The sequence below is a fragment of the Phyllobates terribilis genome, unplaced genomic scaffold (genome assembly GCF_046119375.1).
Source record: "Phyllobates terribilis strain yellow unplaced genomic scaffold, ASM4611937v1 Scaffold_25__1_contigs__length_18738178, whole genome shotgun sequence".
Classification (NCBI taxonomy): Eukaryota; Metazoa; Chordata; class Amphibia; order Anura; family Dendrobatidae; genus Phyllobates; species Phyllobates terribilis.
The window spans coordinates 9601605-9625156 of NW_027362785.1; the positions used below are offsets into that span (position 1 = coordinate 9601605).

Sequence of the window (23552 nt, forward strand, 5' to 3'; positions counted from 1 at the left end):
TTATAGTAGTTATATTCTTGTACATAGGGGGCAGTATTATAGTAGTTATATTCTCGTATATAGGGGCAGTATTATAGTAGTTATATTCTTGTACATAGGGGCAGTGTTATAGTAGTTATATTCTTGTACATAGGGGGCAGTATTATAGTAGTTATATTCTCGTATATAGGGGCAGTATTATAGTAGTTATATTCTTGTACATAGGGGGCAGTATTATAGTAGTTATATTCTTGTATATAGGGGCAGTATTATAGTAGTTATATTCTTGTATATAGGAGCAGTATTATAGTAGTTATATTCTTGTACATAGGAGCAGTATTATAGTAGTTATATTCTTGTACATAGGATCAGTATTATAGTAGTTATATTCTTGTACATAGGGGCAGTATTATAGTAGTTATATTCTTGTACATAGGGGGCAGTATTATAGTAGTTATATTCTTGTATATAGGGGCAGTATTATAGTAGTTATATTCTTGTACATAGGGGCAGTATTATAGTAGTTATATTCTTGTACATAGGGGCAGTATTATAGTAGTTATATTCTTGTACATAGGGAGCAGTATTATAGTAGTTATATTCTTGTACATAGGGGGCAGTATTATAGTAGTTATATTCTTGTACATAGGGGGCAGTATTATAGTAGTTATATTCTTGTATATAGGGGCAGTATTATAGTAGTTATATTCTTGTACATAGGGGCAGTATTATAGTAGTTATATTCTTGTACATAGGAGCAGTATTATAGTAGTTATATTCTTGTACATAGGGAGCAGTATAATAGTAGTTATATTCTTGTACATAGGGGCAGTATTACAGTAGTTATATTCTTGTACATAGGAGCAGTATTATAGTAGTTATATTCTTGTATATAGGGAGCAGTATAATAGTAGTTATATTCTTGTACATAGGGGCAGTATTACAGTAGTTATATTCTTGTACATAGGAGCAGTATTATAGTAGTTATATTCTTGTACATAGGGAGCAGTATAATAGTAGTTATATTCTTGTACATAGGGGCAGTATTACAGTAGTTATATTCTTGTACATAGGAGCAGTATTATAGTAGTTATATTCTTGTATATAGGGAGCAGTATAATAGTAGTTATATTCTTGTATATAGGGGCAGTATTATAGTAGTTATATTCATGTACATAGGAGCAGTATTATAGTAGTTATATTCTTGTATATAGGGGGCAGTATTATAGTAGTTATATTCTTGTACATAGGAGCAGTATTATAGTAGTTATATTCTTGTATATAGGGGGCAGTATTATAGTAGTTATATTCTTGTACATAGGAGCAGTATTATAGTAGTTATATTCTTGTACATAGGAGCAGTATTATAGTAGTTATATTCTTGTACATAGGGGCAGTATTATAGTAGTTATATTCTTGTACATAGGGGCAGTATTACAGTAGTTATATTCTTGTACATAGGAGCAGTATTATAGTAGTTATATTCTTGTACATAGGGAGCAGTATTATAGTAGTTATATTCTTGTATATAGGGGCAGTATTATAGTAGTTATATTCTTGTACATAGGGGGCAGTATTATAGTAGTTATATTCTTGTACACAGGGGCAGTATTACATAGTATAGTCTTCTACTTGGCGCTGTATGATATACTGACCTTGCAGTATAAAGGAGAACCCCGCACTGTATGGACTGTACTTCAGGCTGTTATTGGCTTTACATTTATACGGCCCCAGGCTCTTCGCATCGTGTATGGTGACATTGAAGGCGGCTCCTCTCTCTTGTGTTACCGTCCTTTTACCCACAGTCGTCTGGTTGAGGAATAAGGTGTAAGTGATGGGGAGAGATCCTTTCCTGCAGACACACTGAATCGTCTCCGTGTCGCCGATCATCGTGTAGAGAGATTTCACCTTCAGCTCCGTCTGTGATAAAACTTCTGAAACACAGATACACATTAGATGACAACTCCTCATAGAGATACAGGCAGTGGTGTAATGACCGCGGTTGCAGTGGTCACCGCTGTGACCGGGTCCGGTGTCCTCAGACGCACATCCAGCTTCTGAAGAGGACGCCGCGTGGTGGGTGAGCAGAGGGAAGGTGAGTATTTTTCTTTCTAATTCAGTAGTCATGTTACTAAGGATGACTATGGGGAGTGCATTATACTTTATAGATGACTATGGGGAGTGCATTATACTTTATAGATGACTATGGGGAGTGCATTATACTTTATAGATGACTATGGGGAGTGCATTATACTTTATAGATGACTATGGGGAGTGCATTATACTTTATAGATGACTATGGGGAGTGCATTATATTGTATGGAGTACTATGGGCTGTGCATTATACTTTATAGATGACTATGGGGAGTGCATTATACTTTATAGATGACCATGGGCTGTGCATTATACTATATGGGGGACTATGGGGAGTGCATTATACTTTATGGATGACTATGGGGAGTGCATTATACTGTATGGAGGGCGATGGGGAGTGCATTATACTTTATGGATGAATATGAGGAGTACATTATACTATAAGGAGGACTATGGGGAATGCATTATACTTTATGGATGACTATCGGGAGTGCATTATACTATATGGAAGACTATGAGGAGTGCATTATACTTTATGGATGACTATGGGGAGTGTATTATACTTTATAGATGACTTTGGGGAGTGCATTGTACTATATGGAGGACTATTGGGAGTGCATTATACTGTATGGAGGACTACGGGGAATGCCTTATACTTTATGGATGACTATGGGGAGTGCATTATACTATATGGAGGACTATGGGGAGTGAATTACACTTTATGGAGGACTACGGGGAGTGCATTATCCTTTTTGGCTGACTATGGGGAGTGCATTATACTATACAGAGGACTATGGGGAATGCCTTAAACTTTATAGATGACTATGGGGAGTGCATTATACTATAGGGAGGACTACGGAGAGTGCATTATACTTTGTGGATGACTACGGCGAGTGCATTATACTTAATAAATGACTATGGGGAATGCCTTATACTTTATAGATGACTATGGGCTGTGCATTATACTTTATGGAGGACTATTGGGAGTTCATTATACTTTATGGAGGACTATTGGGAGTGCATTATACATTATGGATGACTACTGGGAGTGCATTATACTCTATGGATGACTATGGGGAGTGCATTATACTCTATGGATGACTATGGGGAGTGCATTATACTTTATGGATGATTATGGACCGTGCAATATACTATATGGAGGACTATGGGGAGTGCATCGTACTTTATGAATGATTATGGGCTGTGCATTATACTTTATGGAGGACTGTGGGGAGTGCATTATACTTTAGGGAGGACTCTAGTGAGTGCATTATACTTTATGGAGGACAATGGAGAGTGAATTGTATTATATGGAGGACTATTTGGGGTGCCTTATACTGTAAGGAGGACAATGGGGAATGCCTTATACTTTATGGATATCTATGGGAAGTGCATTATACTATATGGAGGACTATGGGGAGTGCATTAAACTTTATGGATGACTATGGGGAGAGCATTATACTTTATGGATGACTATGGGGAGGGCATTATACAATATGGAGGACTATGGGGAATGTCTTATACTTTATAGATGACTATGGGGAGTGCATTATTCTATATGGAGGACAATGGGGAGTGAATTATACTTTATGGATGACTATGAGGAGTGCATTATACTTTATAGATGACTATGGGGAGTGCATTATACTTTATGGATTACTATTGGGAGTGCATTATACTTTATAGATGACTATGGGGAGTGCATTATACTTTATGGATAACTATGGGGAGTACATTATACTTTATGGATGACTATGGGGAGTGCATTGTACTATATGGAGGACTATTGGGAGTGCATTATACTATATGGAGGACTATGGGGAGTGCATTATACTTTATAGATGACTATGGGGAGTGCATTATACTTTATAGATGACTATGGGGAGTGCATTATACTTTATAGATGACTATGGGGAGTGCATTATACTTTATAGATGACTATGGGGAGTGCATTATACTTTATAGATGATTATGGGGAGTGCATTATACTTTATAGATGACTATGGGGAGTGCATTATACTTTATAGATGACTATGGGGAGTGCATTATACTTTATAGATGACTATGGGGAGTGCATTATATTGTATGGAGGACTATGGGCTGTGCATTATACTTTATAGATGACTATGGGGAGTGCATTATACTGTATGGATGACTATCGGGAGTGCATTATGCTTTATAGATGACTATGGGGAGTGCATTATACTTTATAGAGGACTATGGGGAGTGCATTATACTGTATGGAGGACTATGGGCTGTGCATTATACTTTATAGATGACTATGGGGAGTGCATTATACTTTATAGATGACTATGGGGAGTGCATTATACTTTATAGATGACTATGGGGAGTGCATTATACTTTATAGATGACTATGGGGAGTGCATTATACTGTATGGATGACTATCGGGAGTGCATTATGCTTTATAGATGACTATGGGGAGTGCATTATACTTTATAGAGGACTATGGGGAGTGCATTATACTGTATGGAGGACTATGGGCTGTGCATTATACTTTATAGAGGACTATGGGGAGTGCATTATACTGTATGGATGACTATCGGGAGTGCATTATACTTTATAGATGACTATGGGGAGTGCATTACACTGTATGGAGGACTATGCGGAGTACATTATGCTTTATAGATGACTATGGTGAGTGCATTATACTTTATAGAGGACTATGGGGAGTGCATTATACTGTATGGAGGACTATGGGCTGTGCATTATACTTTATAGAGGACTATGGGGAGTGCATTATACTGTATGGAGGACTATGGGGAGTGCATTATACTATATGGAGGACTATTGGGAGTGCATTATACTGTATGGTGGACTAATGGGAATGCCTTATACTTTATGGAGGACTATGGGGAGTGCATTATACTATATGGGGGATTATGGGGAGTGCATTATACTTTATAGATGACCATGGGCTGTGCATTATACTATATGGGGGACTATGGGGAGTGCATTATACTTTATAGATGACTATGGGCTGTGCATTATACTTTATAGAGGACTATGGGGAGTGCATTATACTTTGTAGATGACCATGGGCTGTGCATTATACTATAGGGGGACTATGGGGAGTGCATTATACTATATGGGGGACTATGGGGAGTGCATTATAATTTATGGATGACTATGGGGAGTGCATTATACTGTATGGAGGGCGATGGGGAGTGCATTATACTTTATGGATGAATATGAGGAGTACAATATACTATAAGGAAGACTATGGGGAATGCATTATACTTTATGGATGACTATCGGGAGTGCATTATACTTTATAGATGACTATGGGGAGTGCATTACACTGTATGGTGGACTATGCGGAGGGCATTATACTGTATGGAGGACTATGGGGAATGCCTTATACTTTATGGATGACTATGGGGAGTGCATTATACTATATGGGGGACTATGGGGAGTGCATTATACTATATGGGGGACTATGGGGAGTGCATTATACTTTATAGATGACCATGGGCTGTGCATTATACTATATGGGGGACTATGGGGAGTGCATTATACTTTATGGATGACTATGGGGAGTGCATTATACTGTATGGAGGGCGATGGGGAGTGCATTATACTTTATGGATGAATATGAGGAGTACATTATACTATAAGGAGGACTATGGGGAATGCATTATACTTTATGGATGACTATCGGGAGTGCATTATACTATATGGAAGACTATGAGGAGTGCATTATACTTTATGGATGACTATGGGGAGTGTATTATACTTTATAGATGACTTTGGGGAGTGCATTGTACTATATGGAGGACTATTGGGAGTGCATTATACTGTATGGAGGACTACGGGGAATGCCTTATACTTTATGGATGACTATGGGGAGTGCATTATACTATATGGAGGACTATGGGGAGTGAATTACACTTTATGGAGGACTACGGGGAGTGCATTATCCTTTTTGGCTGACTATGGGGAGTGCATTATACTATACAGAGGACTATGGGGAATGCCTTATACTTTATAGATGACTATGGGGAGTGCATTATACTATAGGGAGGACTACGGAGAGTGCATTATACTTTGTGGATGACTACGGCGAGTGCATTATACTTAATAAATGACTATGGGGAATGCCTTATACTTTATAGATGACTATGGGCTGTGCATTATACTTTATGGAGGACTATTGGGAGTTCATTATACTTTATGGAGGACTATTGGGAGTGCATTATACATTATGGATGACTATTGGGAGTGCATTATACTCTATGGATGACTATGGGGAGTGCATTATACTCTATGGATGACTATGGGGAGTGCATTATACTTTATGGATGGTTATGGACCGTGCAATATACTATATGGAGGACTATGGGGAGTGCATCGTACTTTATGAATGATTATGGGCTGTGCATTATACTTTATGGAGGACTGTGGGGAGTGCATTATACTTTAGGGAGGACTCTAGTGAGTGCATTATACTTTATGGAGGACAATGGAGAGTGAATTGTATTATATGGAGGACTATTTGGGGTGCCTTATACTGTATGGAGGACAATGGGGAATGCCTTATACTTTATGGATATCTATGGGAAGTGCATTATACTATATGGATTACTATTGGGAGTGCATTATACTTTATAGATGACTATGGGGAGTGCATTATACTTTATGGATAACTATGGGGAGTACATTATACTTTATGGATGACTATGGGGAGTGCATTGTACTATATGGAGGACTATTGGGAGTGCATTATATTTTATGGATGACTATGGGGAGTACATTGTACTATATGGAGGACTATTGGGAGTGCATTATATTTTATGGATGACTATGGGGAGTGCATTACACTATATGGAGTACTATGGTGAATGCATTAAACTTTATGTATGACTATGGGGAGTGCATTATACTATATGGAGGACTATGGGGAGTGCATTATACTTTATGGATGACTATGGGGAGTGCATTATACTTTGTGGATGACTATGGGGAGTGCATTATACTTAATGGATGATTATGGGGAGTGCATTATGTTATATGGAGGACTATGGGGAGTGCATTAAACTTCATGGGTGACTATGGGGAGTGCATTATACTTTATGGAGGACTATGGGAAGTGCATTATACTACATGTATGACTATGGGGAGTGCATTATACTCTATGGATGACTATGGGGAGAGCATTATACTACATAGATGACCATGGGGAGTGCATTATATTATATGGAAGACTATGGGGAGTGCATTATACTTTATGGATGACTATGGGGAGTGCATTATACTTTATAGAGGACTATGGGGAGTGCATTATACTACACGGATGACTATAGGGACTGCATTATACTTTATGGATGACTATGGGCTGTGCATTATAATTTATGGAGGACTGTGGGGAGTGCATTTTATTTTATGAATGACTATGGGGAGTGCATTATACTTTATGGAGGGCTACGGGAACTGCATTATACTACATGGATGACTATGGGGAGTGCATTATACTTTATGGATGACTATGGGGAGAGCATTATACTACATAGATGACTATGGGGAGTGCATTATATTATATGGAGGACTATGGGGAGTGCATTATACTATGTGGATGACTTTGGGCTGTGCATTATACTTTTTAGATGACTATGGGCTGTGCATTATACTTTATGGAGGACTATGGGCTGTGTATTTTACTTTATGGAGGACCATGGGGAGTGCATTATACTATATGGAGGACTATGAGGAGTGTATTATACTATATCGAGGACTATGGGAAGTGTATTATACTATATGTAGGACTATGGGGAGTGCATTATACTTTATAGAGGACTATGGGCTATGCATTATACTTTAGAGATGACTATGGGCTATGCATTATACTTTATAGATGACTATGGGCTATGCATTCTACTTTATGGAGGACTATGGGCTGAGCATTATACTTTATAGATGACTATGGGGAGTGCATTATACTTTATAGATGACTATGGGGAGTGCATTATACTATATGGATGACTATGGGGAGTAGATTATACTTTATGGAGGACTAAGGGCTGTGCATTATACTTTATAGATGACTACGGGGAGTGCATTATACTTTTTAGATGACTATGGGCTGTGCATTATACTTTATCGATGACTACGGGGAGTGCATTATACTTTATAGATGACTATGGGCTGTGCATTATACTTTATGGGTGATTATGAGCTGTGCATTATACTTTATAGATGACTATGGGGAGTGCATTATACTTTTTAGATGAATATGGGCTGTGCATTATACTTTATCGATGACTACGGGGAGTGCATTATACTTTATAGATGACTATGGGCTGTGCATTATACTTTATGGAGGACTATGAGCTGTGCATTATACTTTATGGAGGACTATGAGGAGTGCATTATATTATATGGAGGACTATGGGGAGTGCATTATACTTTATGGATGACTATGGGGAGTGCATTATGCTTCATGGAGGACTATGGGGAATGCATTATACTACATGGATGACTATGGGGAGTGCATTATACTTTATGGATGACTATGGGTAGAGCATTATACTACATGGATGACTATGGGGAGTGCATTATATTATATGGAAGACTATGGGGAGTGCATTATACTTTATGGATGACTATGGGGAGTGCATTATACTTTATAGAGGACTATGGGGAGTGCATTATACTACATGGATGACTATAGGGACTGCATTATACTTTATGGATGACTATGGGCTGTGCATTATACTTTATGGAGGACTGTGGGGAGTGCATTTTATTTTATGAATGACTATGGGGAGTGCATTATACTTTATGGAGGGCTACGGGAACTGCATTATACTACATGGATGACTATGGGGAGTGCATTATACTTTATGGATGACTATGGGGAGAGCATTATACTACATAGATGACTATGGGGAGTGCATTATATTATATGGAGGACTATGGGGAGTGCATTAAACTTCATGGATAACTATGGGCTGTGCATTAAACTTCATGGATAACTATGGGCTGTGCATTATACTTTATGGAGAACTATGGGGAGTGCATTATACTATGTGGAGGACTTTGGGCTATGCATTATACTTTTTAGATGACTATGGGCTGTGCATTATACTTTATGGAGGACTATGGGCTGTGTATTTTACTTTATGGAGGACCATGGGGAGTGCATTATACTATATGGAGGACTATGAGGAGTGTATTATACTATATCGAGGACTATGGGAAGTGTATTATACTATATGTAGGACTATGGGGAGTGCATTATACTTTATAGAGGACTATGGGCTATGCATTATACTTTATAGATGACTATGGGCTATGCATTATACTTTATAGATGACTATGGACTGTGAATTCTACTTTATGGAGGACTATGGGCTGAGCATTATACTTTATAGATGACTATGGGGAGTGCATTATACTATATGGAGGACTATGGGGAGTAGATTATACTTTATGGAGGACTATGGGCTGTGCATTATACTTTATCGATGACTACGGGGAGTGCATTATACTTTATAGATGACTATGGGCTGTGCATTATACTTTCTGGAGGACTATGAGCTGTGCATTATACTTTATAGATGACTATGGGGAGTGCATTATACTTTTTAGATGAATATGGGCTGTGCATTATACTTTATCGATGACTACGGCAAGTGCATTATACTTTATAGATGACTATGGGCTGTGCATTATACTTTATGGAGGACTATGAGCTGTGCATTATACTTTATGGAGGACTATGGGGAGTGCATTATACTATATAGAGGACTATGGGGAGTGCATTATACTATATGGAGGACTATGGGGAGTGCATTATACTACACGGATGACTATGGGCTGTGCATTATACTTCATGGAGGACTATGAGGAGTGTTTCATACTTTATAGATGACTATGGGCTGTGCATTATACTTTATGGAGGACTATGGGTAGAGCATTATAATACATGGATGACTATAGGGAGTGTATTATACTCTATGAAGGACTATGGGGAGTGCATTATACTTTATGGATGACTATGGGCTGTGCATTATACTTTATGGAGGACTATGGGGAGTGCATTATACTTTATGTATGATTAGGGGCTGTTCATTATACTATATGGAGGTTTATGGGGAGTGCACCATACTTTATAGGTGATTATGGACTGTGCATTATACTTTATGGAGGACTGTGGGGAGTGCATTATGCTATATGGAGGACTAGGGAGAGTGCAATATACTTTATGGATGACTATGGGCTGTGCATTCTACTTTACGGATAACTATGGGCTGTGCATTATACTTTATGGAGGACTATGGGGAGTGCATTATACTTTATAGATGACTATGGGCTGTGCATTATACTTTATAGAGGACTATGGGGAGTGCATTATACCTTATAGATGGCTATGGGGAGTGCATTATACTTTATAGATGACTATGGGCTGTGAATTATACTTTATAGATGACTATGGACTGTGAATTACAGTACAGACCAAAAGTTTGGACACACCTTCTCATTTAAAGATGTTTCTGTATTTTCTTGACTATGAAAATTGTACATTCACACTGAAGGCATCAAAACTATGAATTACCACATGTGGAATTATATACTTAACAAAAAAGTGTGAAACAACTGAAAATATGTCTTATATTCTAGGTTCTTCACAGTAGCCACCTTTTGCTTTGATGACTGCTTTGCACACTCTTGGCATTCTCTTGATGAGCTTCAAGAGGTAGTCACCGGAAATGGTCTTCCAACAATCTTGAAGGAGTTCCCAGAGATGCTTAGCACTTGTTGGCCCTTTTGCCTTCACTCTGCCGTCCAGCTCACCCCAAACCATCTCGATTGGGTTCAGGTCTGGTGACTGTGGAGGCCAGGTCATCTGGCGTAGCCCCCCATCACTCTCCTTCTTGGTCAAATAGCCCTTACACAGCCTGGAGGTTGTTTGGGGTCATTGTACTGTTGAAAAATAAACGATGGTCCAACTAAACGCAAACCGGAAGGAATAGCATGCCGCTGCAAGATGCTGTGGTAGCCATGCTGGTTCAGTATGCCTTCAATTTTGAATAACTCCCCAACAGTGTCACCAGCAAAGCCCCCCCACACCATCACACCTCCTCCTCCATGCTTCACGGTGGGAACCAGGCATGTAGAGTCCATCCGTTCACCTTTTCTGCGTCGCACAAAGACACGGTGGTTGGAACCAAAGATCTCAAATTTGGACTCATCAGACCAAAGCACAGATTTCCACTGGTCTAATGTCCATTCCTTGTGTTCTTTAGCCCAAACAAGTATGTTCTGCTTGTTGCCTGTCCTTAGCAGTGGTTTCCTAGCAGCTATTTTACCATGAAGGCCTGCTGCACAAAGTCTCCTCTTAACAGTTGTTGTAGAGATGTGTCTGCTGCTTGAACTCTGTGTGGCATTGACCTGGTCTCTAATCTGAGCTGCTGTTAACCTGCGATTTCTGAGGCTGGTGACTCGGATAAACTTATCCTCAGAAGCAGAGGTGACTCTTGGTCTTCCTTTCCTGGGGCGGTCCTCATGTGAGCCAGTTTTTTTGTAGCGCTTGATGGTTTTTGCAACTGCACTTGGGGACACTTTCAAAGTTTTCCCAATTTTTCGGACTGACTGACCTTCATTTCTTAAAGTAATGATGGCCACTCGTTTTTCTTTACTTAGCTGCTTTTTTCTTGCCATAATACAAATTCTAACAGTCTATTTAGTAGGACTATCAGCTGTGTATCCACCTAACTTCTGCACAACACAACTGATGGTCCCAACCCCATTTATAAGGCAAGAAATCCCACTTATTAGACCTGACAGGGCACACCTGTGAAGTGAAGACCATTTCCGGTGACGACCTATTGAAGCTCATCAAGAGAATGCCAAGAGTGTGCAAAGCAGTCATCAAAGCAAAAGGTGGCTACTTTGAAGAACCTAGAATATAAGACATATTTTCAGTTGTTTCACACTTTTTTGTTAAGTATATAATTCCACATGTGTTAATTCATAGTTTTGATGCCTTCAGTGTGAATGTACAATTTTCATAGTCATGAAAATACAGAAAAATCTTTAAATGAGAAGGTGTGTCCAAACTTTTGGTCTCTACTGTATACCAGGATGGGGCCGAGATAAGGGACATATGCCAGGATGGTGGATATATATACCAGGATGGAAGGTGCATTCAGAATGGGAGGCCCCGGTCCAAATCTTGCACCCCCGAGCACATCAGACTCTAGTTACGCCACTGCTCATAGAGATACAGGGGGTCGCACTCGCATCACATGGATCTTAAAGCAACTATCCAGTTTGTGAAATTACATCTCCTTTAACCAAAATCTTCTTAGATCTAATAGATCACAGACACCACAACATCCTTATCAACCAATCACAAAGCCTCTGAGTCTGGGCTCTTCTGTGATTGGATGATACAGGATCTGTGTGACAATCTACAACCACAAACCCTTCAGTATCTTCTACCACAAGGGATTTCATCATTACTTCTAGATGATCAGAGATGTTACCACAAATCAAAGCCCTATCCCAGACCACCAGAGATGTTACCACTAAACAGAGCCCTATCCCAGACCACCAGAGATGTTACCACTAACCAAAGCCCTATCCCAGACCACCATGGACGGTACAACAAACCAAAGCCCTATCCCAGACCACCAGGAATGATACCACAAATCAGAGCCCTATCCCAGACCACCAGGAATGTTACCACTAAGCAAAGCCCTATCCCAGACCACCAGGAATGATACCACAAACCAAAGCCCTATCCCAGACCACCAGAGATGTTACCACTAAGCAAAGCCTTATCCCAGACCACCAGGAATGATACCACAAACCAAAGCCCTATCCCAGACCACCAGGAATGTTACCAGTAAGCAAAGCCTTATCCAAGACCACCAGGAATGTTACCACAAACCAAAGCCCTATCCCAGACCACCAGAGATGTTACCACTAACCAAAGCCCTATCCCAGACCACCAGAGATGTTACCACTAACCAAAGCCCTATCCCAGACCACCAGGAATGTTACCACTAAGCAAAGCCCTATCCAAGACCACCAGAGATGTTACCACTAAGCAAAGCCTTATCCCAGACCACCAGGAATGTTACGACTAAGCAAAGCCCTATCCCAGACCACCAGAGATGTTACCACTAACCAAAGCCCTATCCCAGACCACCAGGAATGTTACCACTAAGCAAAGCCCTATCCCAGACCACCAGAGATGTTACCACTAAGCAAAGCCTTATCCCAGACCACCAGAGATGTTACCACTAACCAAAGCCCTATCCCAGACCACCAGGAATGTTACCACTAAGCAAAGCCCTATCCCAGACCACCAGAGATGTTACCACTAACCAAAGCCCTATCCCAGACCACCAGGAATGTTACCACTAAGCAAAGCCCTATCCCAGACCACCAAGAATGTTACCACTAAGCAAAGCCCTATCCCAGACCACCAGGGATGTTACCACTAAGCAAAGCCCTATCCCAGACCACCAGGAATGATACCACAAATCAAAGCCCTATCCCAGACCACCAGGAATGATACCACAAATCAAAGCCTTATCCCAGACCACAAGGGATGTTACCACAAATCAAAGCCTTATCCCAGACCACCAGGGATGTTACCACAAATCAAAGCCTTATCCCAGACCACCAGGAATGTTACCACAAATCAAAGCCCTATCCCAGACCACCAGGAATGTTACCACAAATCAAAGCCCTATCCCAGACCACCAGGAATGTTACCACAAATCAAAGCCCTATCCCAGACTACCAGGAATGTTACCACAAATCAAAGCCTTATCCCAGACCACCAGGGATGTTACCACTAACCAAAGCTCTATCCCAGACCACCAGGGATGTTACCACAAACCAAAGCCCTATCCCAGACCACCAGGGATGTTACCACAAACCAAAGCCCTATCCCAGACCACCAGGAATGATACCACAAATCAAAGCCTTATCCCAGACCACCAGGAATGTTACCACAAATCAAAGCCTTATCCCAGACCACCAGGAATGTTACCATTAACCAAAGCCCTATCCCAGACAACCAGGAATGTTACCACAAATCAAAGCCCTATCCCAGACCACCAGGAATGTTACCACAAATCAAAGCCCTATCCCAGACCACCAGGGATGTTACCACAAACCAAAGCCCTATCCCAGACCACCAGGAATGATACCACAAACCAAAGCCCTATCCCAGACCACAAGAGATGTTACCACTAACCAAAGCCCTATCCCAGACCACCAGGAATGTTACCACAAATCAAAGCCTTATCCCAGACCACCAGGAATGATACCACAAACCAAAGCCCTATCCCAGACCACCAGAGATGTTACCACTAACCAAAGCCCTATCCCAGACCACCAGGAATGTTACCACAAATCAAAGCCTTATCCCAGACCACCAGGAATGTTACCACTAACTAAAGCCCTATCCCAGACCACCAGGAATGATACCACAAATCAAAGCCCTATCCCAGACCACCAGGAATGTTACCACAAATCAAAGCCTTATCCCAGACCACCAGGAATGTTACCACAAACCAAAGCCCTATCCCAGACCACCAGGAATGATACCACAAATCAAAGACCTATCCCAGACCACCAGGAATGATACCACAAATCAAAGACCTATCCCAGACCACCAGGAATGTTACCACTAAGCAAAGCCTTATCCCAGACCACAAGGAATGTTACCACAAACCAAAGCCTTATCCCAGACCACCAGGAATGTTACCACAAACCAAAGCCCTATCCCAGACCACCAGGAATGATACCACAAATCAAAGACCTATCCCAGACCACCAGGAATGTTACCACTAAGCAAAGCCTTATCCCAGACCACAAGGAATGTTACCAAAAACCAAAGCCTTATCCGAGACCACCAGGAATGTTACCACAAACCAAAGCCCTATCCCAGACCACCAGAGATGTTACCACTAACCAAGGCCTATCCCAGACCACCAGGAATGTTACCACAAATCAAAGCCCTATCCCAGACCACCAGGGATGTTACCACAAACCAAAGCCCTATCCCAGACCACCAGGAATGATACCACAAACCAAAGCCCTATCCCAGACCACCAGAGATGTTACCACTAACCAAAGCCCTATCCCAGACAACCAGGAATGATACCACAAACCAAAGCCTTATCCCAGACCACCAGAGATGTTACCACTAACCAAAGGCCTATCCCAGACCACCAGGAATGTTACCACAAATCAAAGCCTTATCCCAGACCACCAGGAATGATACCACAAACCAAAGCCCTATCCCAGACCACCAGGAATGTTACCACAAATCAAAGCCTTATCCCAGACACCCAGGAATGTTACCACTAACCAAAGCCCTATCCCAGACCACCAGGAATGATACCACAAACCAAAGGCCTATCCCAGACCACCAGGAATGTTACCACTAACCAAAGCCCTATCCCAGACCACCAGGAATGATACCACAAACCAAAGCCCTATCCCAGACCACCAGGAATGATACCACAAACCAAAGCCCTATCCCAGACCACCAGAGATGTTACCACTAACCAAAGCCCTATCCCAGACAACCAGGAATGATACCACAAACCAAAGCCTTATCCCAGACCACCAGAGATGTTACCAAAAACCAAAGCCATATCCCAGACCACCAGGAATGTTACCACAAACCAAAGCCCTATCGCAGACCACCAGAGATGTTACCACTAACCAAAGGCCTATCCCAGACCACCAGGAATGTTACCACAAATCAAAGCCCTATCCCAGACCACCAGGGATGTTACCACAAACCAAAGCCCTATCCCAGACCACCAGGAATGATACCACAAACCAAAGCCCTATCCCAGACCACCAGAGATGTTACCACTAACCAAAGCCCTATCCCAGACAACCAGGAATGATACCACAAACCAAAGCCTTATCCCAGACCACCAGAGATGTTACCACTAACCAAAGGCCTATCCCAGACCACCAGGAATGTTATCACAAATCAAAGCCTTATCCCAGACCACCAGGAATGATACCACAAACCAAAGCCCTATCCCAGACCACCAGGAATGTTACCACAAATCAAAGCCTTATCCCAGACCACCAGGAATGTTACAAATAACCAAAGCCCTATCCCAGACCACCAGGAATGATACCACAAACCAAAGCCCTATCCCAGACCACCAGGAATGTTACCACTAACCAAAGCCCTATCCCAGACCACCAGGAATGATACCACAAACCAAAGCCCTATCCCAGACCACCAGGAATGATACCACAAACCAAAGCCCTATCCCAGACCACCAGGAATGATACCACAAACCAAAGCCCTATCCCAGACCACCAGGAAAGTTACCACTAAGCAAAGCCCTATCCCAGACCACCAGGAATGATACCACAAACCAAAGCCCTATCCCAGACCACCAGGAATGTTACCACTAACCAAAGTTCTATCCCAGACCACCAGGAATGTTACCACTAACCAAAGCCCTATCCCAGACCTCCAGGAATGATACCACAAACCAAGGCCTTATCCCAGACCACCAGGAATGTTACCACTAAGCAAAGCCTTATCCCAGACCACCAGGAATGATACCACAAATCAAAGCCCTATCCCAGACCACCAGGAATGTTACCACTAAGCAAAGCCCTATCCCAGACCACCAGGAATGTTACCACTAACCAAAGTCCTATCCCAGACCACCAGGGATGTTACCACAAACCAAAGCCGTATCCCAGACCACCAGGAATGTTACCACAAATCAAAGCCCTATCCCAAACTACCAGGAATGTTACCACTAAGCAAAGCCTTATCCCAGACCACCAGGAATGTTACCACAAATCAAAGCCCTATCCCAGACCACCAGGAATGATATCACAAATCAAAGCCCTATCAAAGACCACCAGGAATGTTACCACAAACCAAAGCCCTATCCCAGACAACCAGGAATGTTACCACTAAGCAAAGCCCTATCCCAGACCACCAGGAATGTTACCACTAACCAAAGCCTTATCCCAGACCACCAGGGATGTTACCACTAACCAAAGCCCTATCCCAGACCACCAGGAATGTTACCACTAACCAAAGCCTTATCCCAGACCAACAGGGATGTTACCACAAACCAAAGTCCTATCCCAGACCACCAGGGATGTTACCACAAACCAAAGCCGTATCCCAGACCACCAGGAATGTTACCACAAATCAAAGCCCTATCCCAGACTACCAGGAATGTTACCACTAAGCAAAGCCTTATCCCAGACCACCAGGGATGGTACCACAAATCAAAGCCCTATCCCAGACCACCAGTGATGGTTCCGCAAACCAAAACCCTATCCCAGACCACCAGGGATGTTACCACAAACCAAAGTCCTATCCCTGACCACCAGGGATGTTACCACAAACCAAAGCCGTATCCCAGACCACCAGAAATGTTACCACAAATCAAAGCCTTATCCCAGACCACCAGGAATGTTACCACTAACCAAAGCCCTATCCCAGACCACCAGGAATGATACCACAAACCAAAGCCCTATCCCAGACCACCAGGAATGTTACCACTAACCAAAGCCCTATCCCAGACCACCAGGAATGTTACCACAAATCAAAGCCTTATCCCAGACCACCAGGAATGATACCACAAATCAAAGCCCTATCCCAGACCACCAGGAATGTTACCACAAATCAAAGCCTTATCCCAGACCACCAGGAATGTTACCACTAACCAAAGCCCTATCCCAGACCACCAGGAATGATACCACAAACCAAAGCCCTATCCCAGACCACCAGGAATGTTACCACTAACCAAAGCCCTATCCCAGACCACCAGGAATGATACCACAAACCAAAGCCCTATCCCAGACCACCAGGAATGATACCACAAACCAAAGCCCTATCCAAGACCACCAGGAATGATACCACAAACCAAAGCCCTATCCCAGACCACCAGGAAAGTTAAAACTAAGCAAAGCCCTATCCCAGACCACCAGGAATGATACCACAAACCAAAGCCCTATCCCAGACCACCAGGAATGTTACCACTAACCAAAGTTCTATCCCAGACCACCAGGAATGTTACCACTAACCAAAGCCCTATCCCAGACCTCCAGAAATGATACCACAAACCAAGGCCTTATCCCAGACCACCAGGAATGTTACCACTAAGCAAAGCCTTATCCCAGACCACCAGGAATGATACCACAAATCAAAGCCCTATCCCAGACCACCAGGAATGTTACCACTAAGCAAAGCCCTATCCCAGACAACCAGGAATGTTACCACTAAGCAAAGCCCTATCCCAGACCACCAGGAATGTTACCACTAACCAAAGCCTTATCCCAGACCACCAGGGATGTTACCACTAACCAAAGCCCTATCCCAGACCACCAGGAATGTTACCACTAACCAAAGCCTTATCCCAGACCAACAGGGATGTTACCACAAACCAAAGTCCTATCCCAGACCACCAGAGATGTTACCACAAACCAAAGCCGTATCCCAGACCACCAGGAATGTTACCACAAATCAAAGCCCTATCCCAGACTACCAGGAATGTTACCACTAAGCAAAGCCTTATCCCAGACCACCAGGAATTGTACCACAAACTAAAGCCCTATCCCAGACCACCAGGGATGGTACCACAAATTAAAGCCATATCCCAGACCACCAGGGATGGTTCCACAAACCAAAACTCTATCCCAGACCACCAGGGATGTTACCACAAACCAAAGTCCTATCCCTGACCACCAGGGATGTTACCACAAACCAAAGCCGTATCCCAGACCACCAGGGATGTTACCACAAACCAAAGTCCTATCCCAGACCACCAGGGATGTTACCACAAATCAAAGCCTTATCCCAGACCACCAGGAATGTTACCACAAATCAAAGCCCTATCCCAGACCACCAGGAATGTTACCACAAATCAAAGCCCTATCCCAGACCACCAGGAATGTTACCACAAATCAAAGCCCTATCCCAGACCAACAGGAATGTTACCACAAATCAAAGCCTTATCCCAGACCACCAGGGTTGTTACCACTAAGCAAAGCCCTATCCCAGACCACCAGGAATGATACCACAAATCAAAGCCCTATCCCAGACCACCAGGAATGTTACCACAAATCAAAGCCTTATCCCAGACCACCAGGAATGTTACCACAAATCAAAGCCCTATCCCAGACCACCAGAGATGTTACCACTAACCAAAGCCCTATCCCAGACCACCAGAGATGTTGCCACTAACCAAAGCCTTATCCCAGACCACCAGGGATGTTACCACAAACCAAAGCCCTATCCCAGACCACCAGGAATAATACCACAAATCAAAGCCCTATCCCAGACCACCAGGGATGTTACCACAAACCAAAGCCCTATCCCAGACCACCAGGAATGATACCACAAATCAAAGCCTTATCCCAGACCACCAGGAATGTTACCACAAATCAAAGCCTTATCCCAGACCACCAGGAATGTTACCACAAACCAAAGCCCTATCCCAGACCACCAGGAATGATACCACAAACCAAAGCCCTATCCCAGACCACCAGGAATGATACCACAAATCAAAGCCTTATCCCAGACCACCAGGAATGTTACCACAAATCAAAGCCTTATCCCAGACCACCAGGAATGTTACCACAAATCAAAGCCCTATACCAGACCACCAGGGATGTTACCACAAACCAAAGCCCTATCCCAGACCACCAGGAATGATACCACAAACCAAAGCCCGATCCCAGACCACCAGAGATGTTACCACTAACCAAAGCCCTATCCCAGACCACCAGGAATGTTACCACAAATCAAAGCCCTATCCCAGACCACCAGGGATGTTACCACAAACCAAAGCCCTATCCCAGACCACCAGGAATGATACCACAAACCAAAGCCCTATCCCAGACCACCAGAGATGTTACCACTAACCAAAGCCCTATCCCAGACAACCAGGAATGATACCACAAACCAAAGCCCTATCCCAGACCACCAGAGATGTTACCACTAACCAAAGCCCTATCCCAGACCACCAGGAATGTTACCACAAATCAAAGCCTTATCCCAGACCACCAGGAATGATACCACAAACCAAAGCCCTATCCCAGACCACCAGGAATGATACCACTAACCAAAGCCCTATCCCAGACCACCAGGAATGTTACCACTAACTGAAGCCCTATCCCAGACCACCAGGAATGATACCACAAATCAAAGCCTTATCCCAGACCACCAGTGTAACATACCTGGTGGCGTCCTTGCATGGTGGTCCATCTCCCACTGTGCAAGAGCGCGCACTTGATCTCCAGTCCAGAATGTCTCTCTGGCTTCCCTCCATGCTGTCTGTTTGTGTCTGTTTCTGCTGCTTAAGGGCGGCGCCCGATCACTTCCTGCTTTTTGTACCTGCTGTGGGTCACACCCCTTGTGCGTCCTCAGCCTATTGCTGTCTGTCACCTGGTATATAGCTCAGCTGCTCCCATCTATCCCTGCCTGAGCATAGTGTTTCATTCAGTGTGTGCGTGCTCTCTGAAGATGCCAGGTCCTGTTCTTTGTCTCCTGTCTTGCGGTATCAGTTCCTGTGTCTGAACTGAGTCCTGTCTATGTCTCCTGCCTTGCGGTATCAGTTCCCGTGTCTGAGCTGAGTCCTGTCTTTGTCTCCTGCCTTGCGGTATCCGTTCCTGTGTCTGAACTGAGTCCTGTCTGTGTACTCTTGCCTGCTGCCTTTCCTGGAGGCTGTATTTCCAGGCCTGTCTGAACACGCTCCTAGCCTGTTCCTCCCGCCTTCTAGGGGCCGATTACCTAGATCCGTTCCTGTATCTTGTCTGTCCTGTCTGAACATGCTCCTAGCCTGTTCCTCCCGCCTTCTAGGGGCCGATTACCTAGACCCGCTCCTGTATCTTGTCTGTCCTGTCTGAACACGCTCCTTGCCTGTTCGTCCCGCCTCTCTGGGGGCCGTATTCCCAGACCCGCTCCTGTGTACTGCTCCTGTGTCGGTCTCCTCCGTACACTCAGTTCCAGTCTGTACTCTCTCCTATCTTTCATCTGTCTTTTCTCTATGTCCGTTCCTTTCCTTTTTCTGCAGAGTCTGAACTCGTACCTAACTCCTGCTTGTTGTCTCTGTACTCCCGTTTGTGAGTTTGTGGTCCACTCGTTACTTCACTGCAAGCATCCTGTGGGTGTCTGGCTCTGCCTTTCTCTTCCTGTCTGTTCCGTGTGAACAGAGCCCTGTCCCCCCTACTCAGCCTTGCCTGCTCTGACTCCTTTGCTCACTGCTCCGGCGGTTCTAGCCTGCTCTGACTCCTTTGCTCACCGCTCCGGCGGTTCTAGTCTGCTCTGACTCCTTTGCTTACCGCTCCGGCGGTTCTAGCCCGCTCTGACTCCTTTGCTCGCTGCTCCGGCAGCCTTGCTCCGCTCTGACCCTTTTGCTCGCTGCTCCGGCAGTCTCGCTCCACTCTTGCTCACCGCTCCAGGCGGCCTCGTCCTGCTTTACTCTTGCTCACTGCTCCAGCAGTCTCGCTCAGCTCTGATCCTTTGTTCACCGCTCCTGGCGGCCTTGTCCTGCTCTACTCTTGCTCACCGCTCCAGGCGGCCTTGTCCTGCCCTGTTCTCGCTCACCTCTCTGGGCGGCCTCACTCTGCTGTGTTTGTCCGCCACATCTGTGGTTCTGTTCCTGAGTCCCAGTGTGTACTGGGTCCTATCCCGCCAGTGTCCCTACCTGCTAGTGCCTCCCTGTCTGCACTCTAGCTGTGCTTGCCTGTACCCCTATGCCTGTATTGTTCCTGAGTCCCAGTGTGTACTGGGTCCTATCCCGCCTGTGTTCCTACCTGCTAGTGCCTCCCTGTCTGCACTCTAGCTGTGCTTGCCTGTACCCCCCTGCCTGCTTACCCGCCTGCCTGCATACCAGTCGTGCCTGCCTATACCCACCAGTCTGTGTGCCAGCCTACCAGTCTGTTCCTGTATTCCCCTGTGTGGGTCAACAGCCGTGTCCGGGGTCTGTCCTGGAGTAGCACCTGGTCCCTTTGCTCGGTTCCTCCTTGGTGCACTGGCGTCGTATGCCGTCGTGCGACCCTGGTCGGATCGGGTGAATACCTAGTTAAGCCCCTCCAGGCATTCACTCTCCGGCACGGTCCAGTGGAATCACTACAATCACACGCACACGCCGCTCAGCCCGGGCGTGTGCATAACAGCATGCTCAGGCCATGGTTCCCGTTGAGCCCCACGGCCTTCGCTCTCTGAGAAGTTTTCCAGCGAATACATGCATTAAAATAAATAAATACATTTTTTTTTTTCTCTTAGCTGAGTTCCAGGCGAATTACGCACCGTCCAGATGGATCTATCAGCTCTCGTTCCTGCGGATCCGCCACGTTACTATGGGGATCCAAGACAGTGTCGTGCATTTGTGGAGCAATGCATGCTACACTTTAAGGCCTACCCTCTCTATTTTCCTTCCGATTGGGCTAAAGTGGCCTTTATGATTGACTACCTAGCGGGTGATGCCTTGAAATGGGTCACCCCCCTATGGGAAGCATGGGATCCTGTCGTCCTTGACCTGCAGGCCTTCCTGGTGGCCTTTCGTATGGTCTTCGAGGACCCTAACCCTGAAGCCCCTGCTGAAGCTTCACTTCCCAATATCCCGGAGCAGCCCCGACGGGTAATGTGTGTGGGTAGCGCAATAGTCCTCCAGCCCAATGAGACTACTGCCCACCCAGAATCCTCACAGGGTGACTACGCTTTCCGGAATACTTCTCCCAACCTCAAGAGGCAGTCCAGACGTGCTAGACGTAGAGGCAAGCCGTCACGCCAGGGTCTGTCCTCCCTGAGACCTCCTGACCCCAACCTTGAAGTCCCTACTGAAGCTTCATCTCCCTGTATCCTGGAGAAGCCCCAACGGGTAATGTGCGTGGGTAGTGCACCAGTTCTCCTGCCCGAAGAGACTTCTGCCCATCCAGACTCCACACAGGAGAACTTCGTGCACCCGGCATCAGATGCTTCACCCACTTTAACCGGTGTGCATGTCCAAGGATGCTCCAAAGCTGTGGTTACCTCAGAGTCTGTGCACCTCTACTACCTGGTGGAGGACCCCCTGTTGCCTCCTGAATCCTCCGGGATACCACTCGCTGACAAATGGAGAGAGACTTCTCTACACCCGGTACTCGATACTTTGTCCGCTTCGTCCTGTGAGCCTGACAATGGGTACCCCAAAGTGGTAGTTACCCCCGAGTCTCTACACCCCTCCGACCAGGCGGAGGACCTCCAGTTGTCTCCTGAACCCTTCGGGGTGCTACCTGGTAGCGAAAGGACAGAGACTCTCCTATACTCTGTACCTGATACCTCGCTCGCTTCGTCCAGTGAGTCCAACCTAGTGTACTCCGAAGCAGAGGTTACTCCCGAGTCTCTACACCCCTCCGACCAGGCGGAGGACCTCCAGTTGTCTCCAGAACCCTTCTGGGTGCCACCTGGTGGTGAATGGACAGAGACTTTCCTATATCCTAGATCTGA

At 44.5% G+C, this 23552-nt stretch overlaps 1 protein-coding gene across 2 annotated transcripts in view; it reads right to left on the bottom strand.

Annotated features, from left to right (window-relative positions):
- The window catches only part of LOC141176363 (Fc receptor-like protein 3), a 95646-nt gene that overhangs the window by 41711 nt on the left and 30383 nt on the right, over nucleotides 1-23552 (bottom strand). For both annotated transcript variants that reach the window (XM_073660314.1, XM_073660316.1), the window contains exon 3: nucleotides 1635-1913. In XM_073660314.1, the coding sequence (XP_073516415.1) occupies nucleotides 1635-1913 (279 nt within the window). The remainder of the gene's footprint in view (nucleotides 1-1634; nucleotides 1914-23552) is intronic.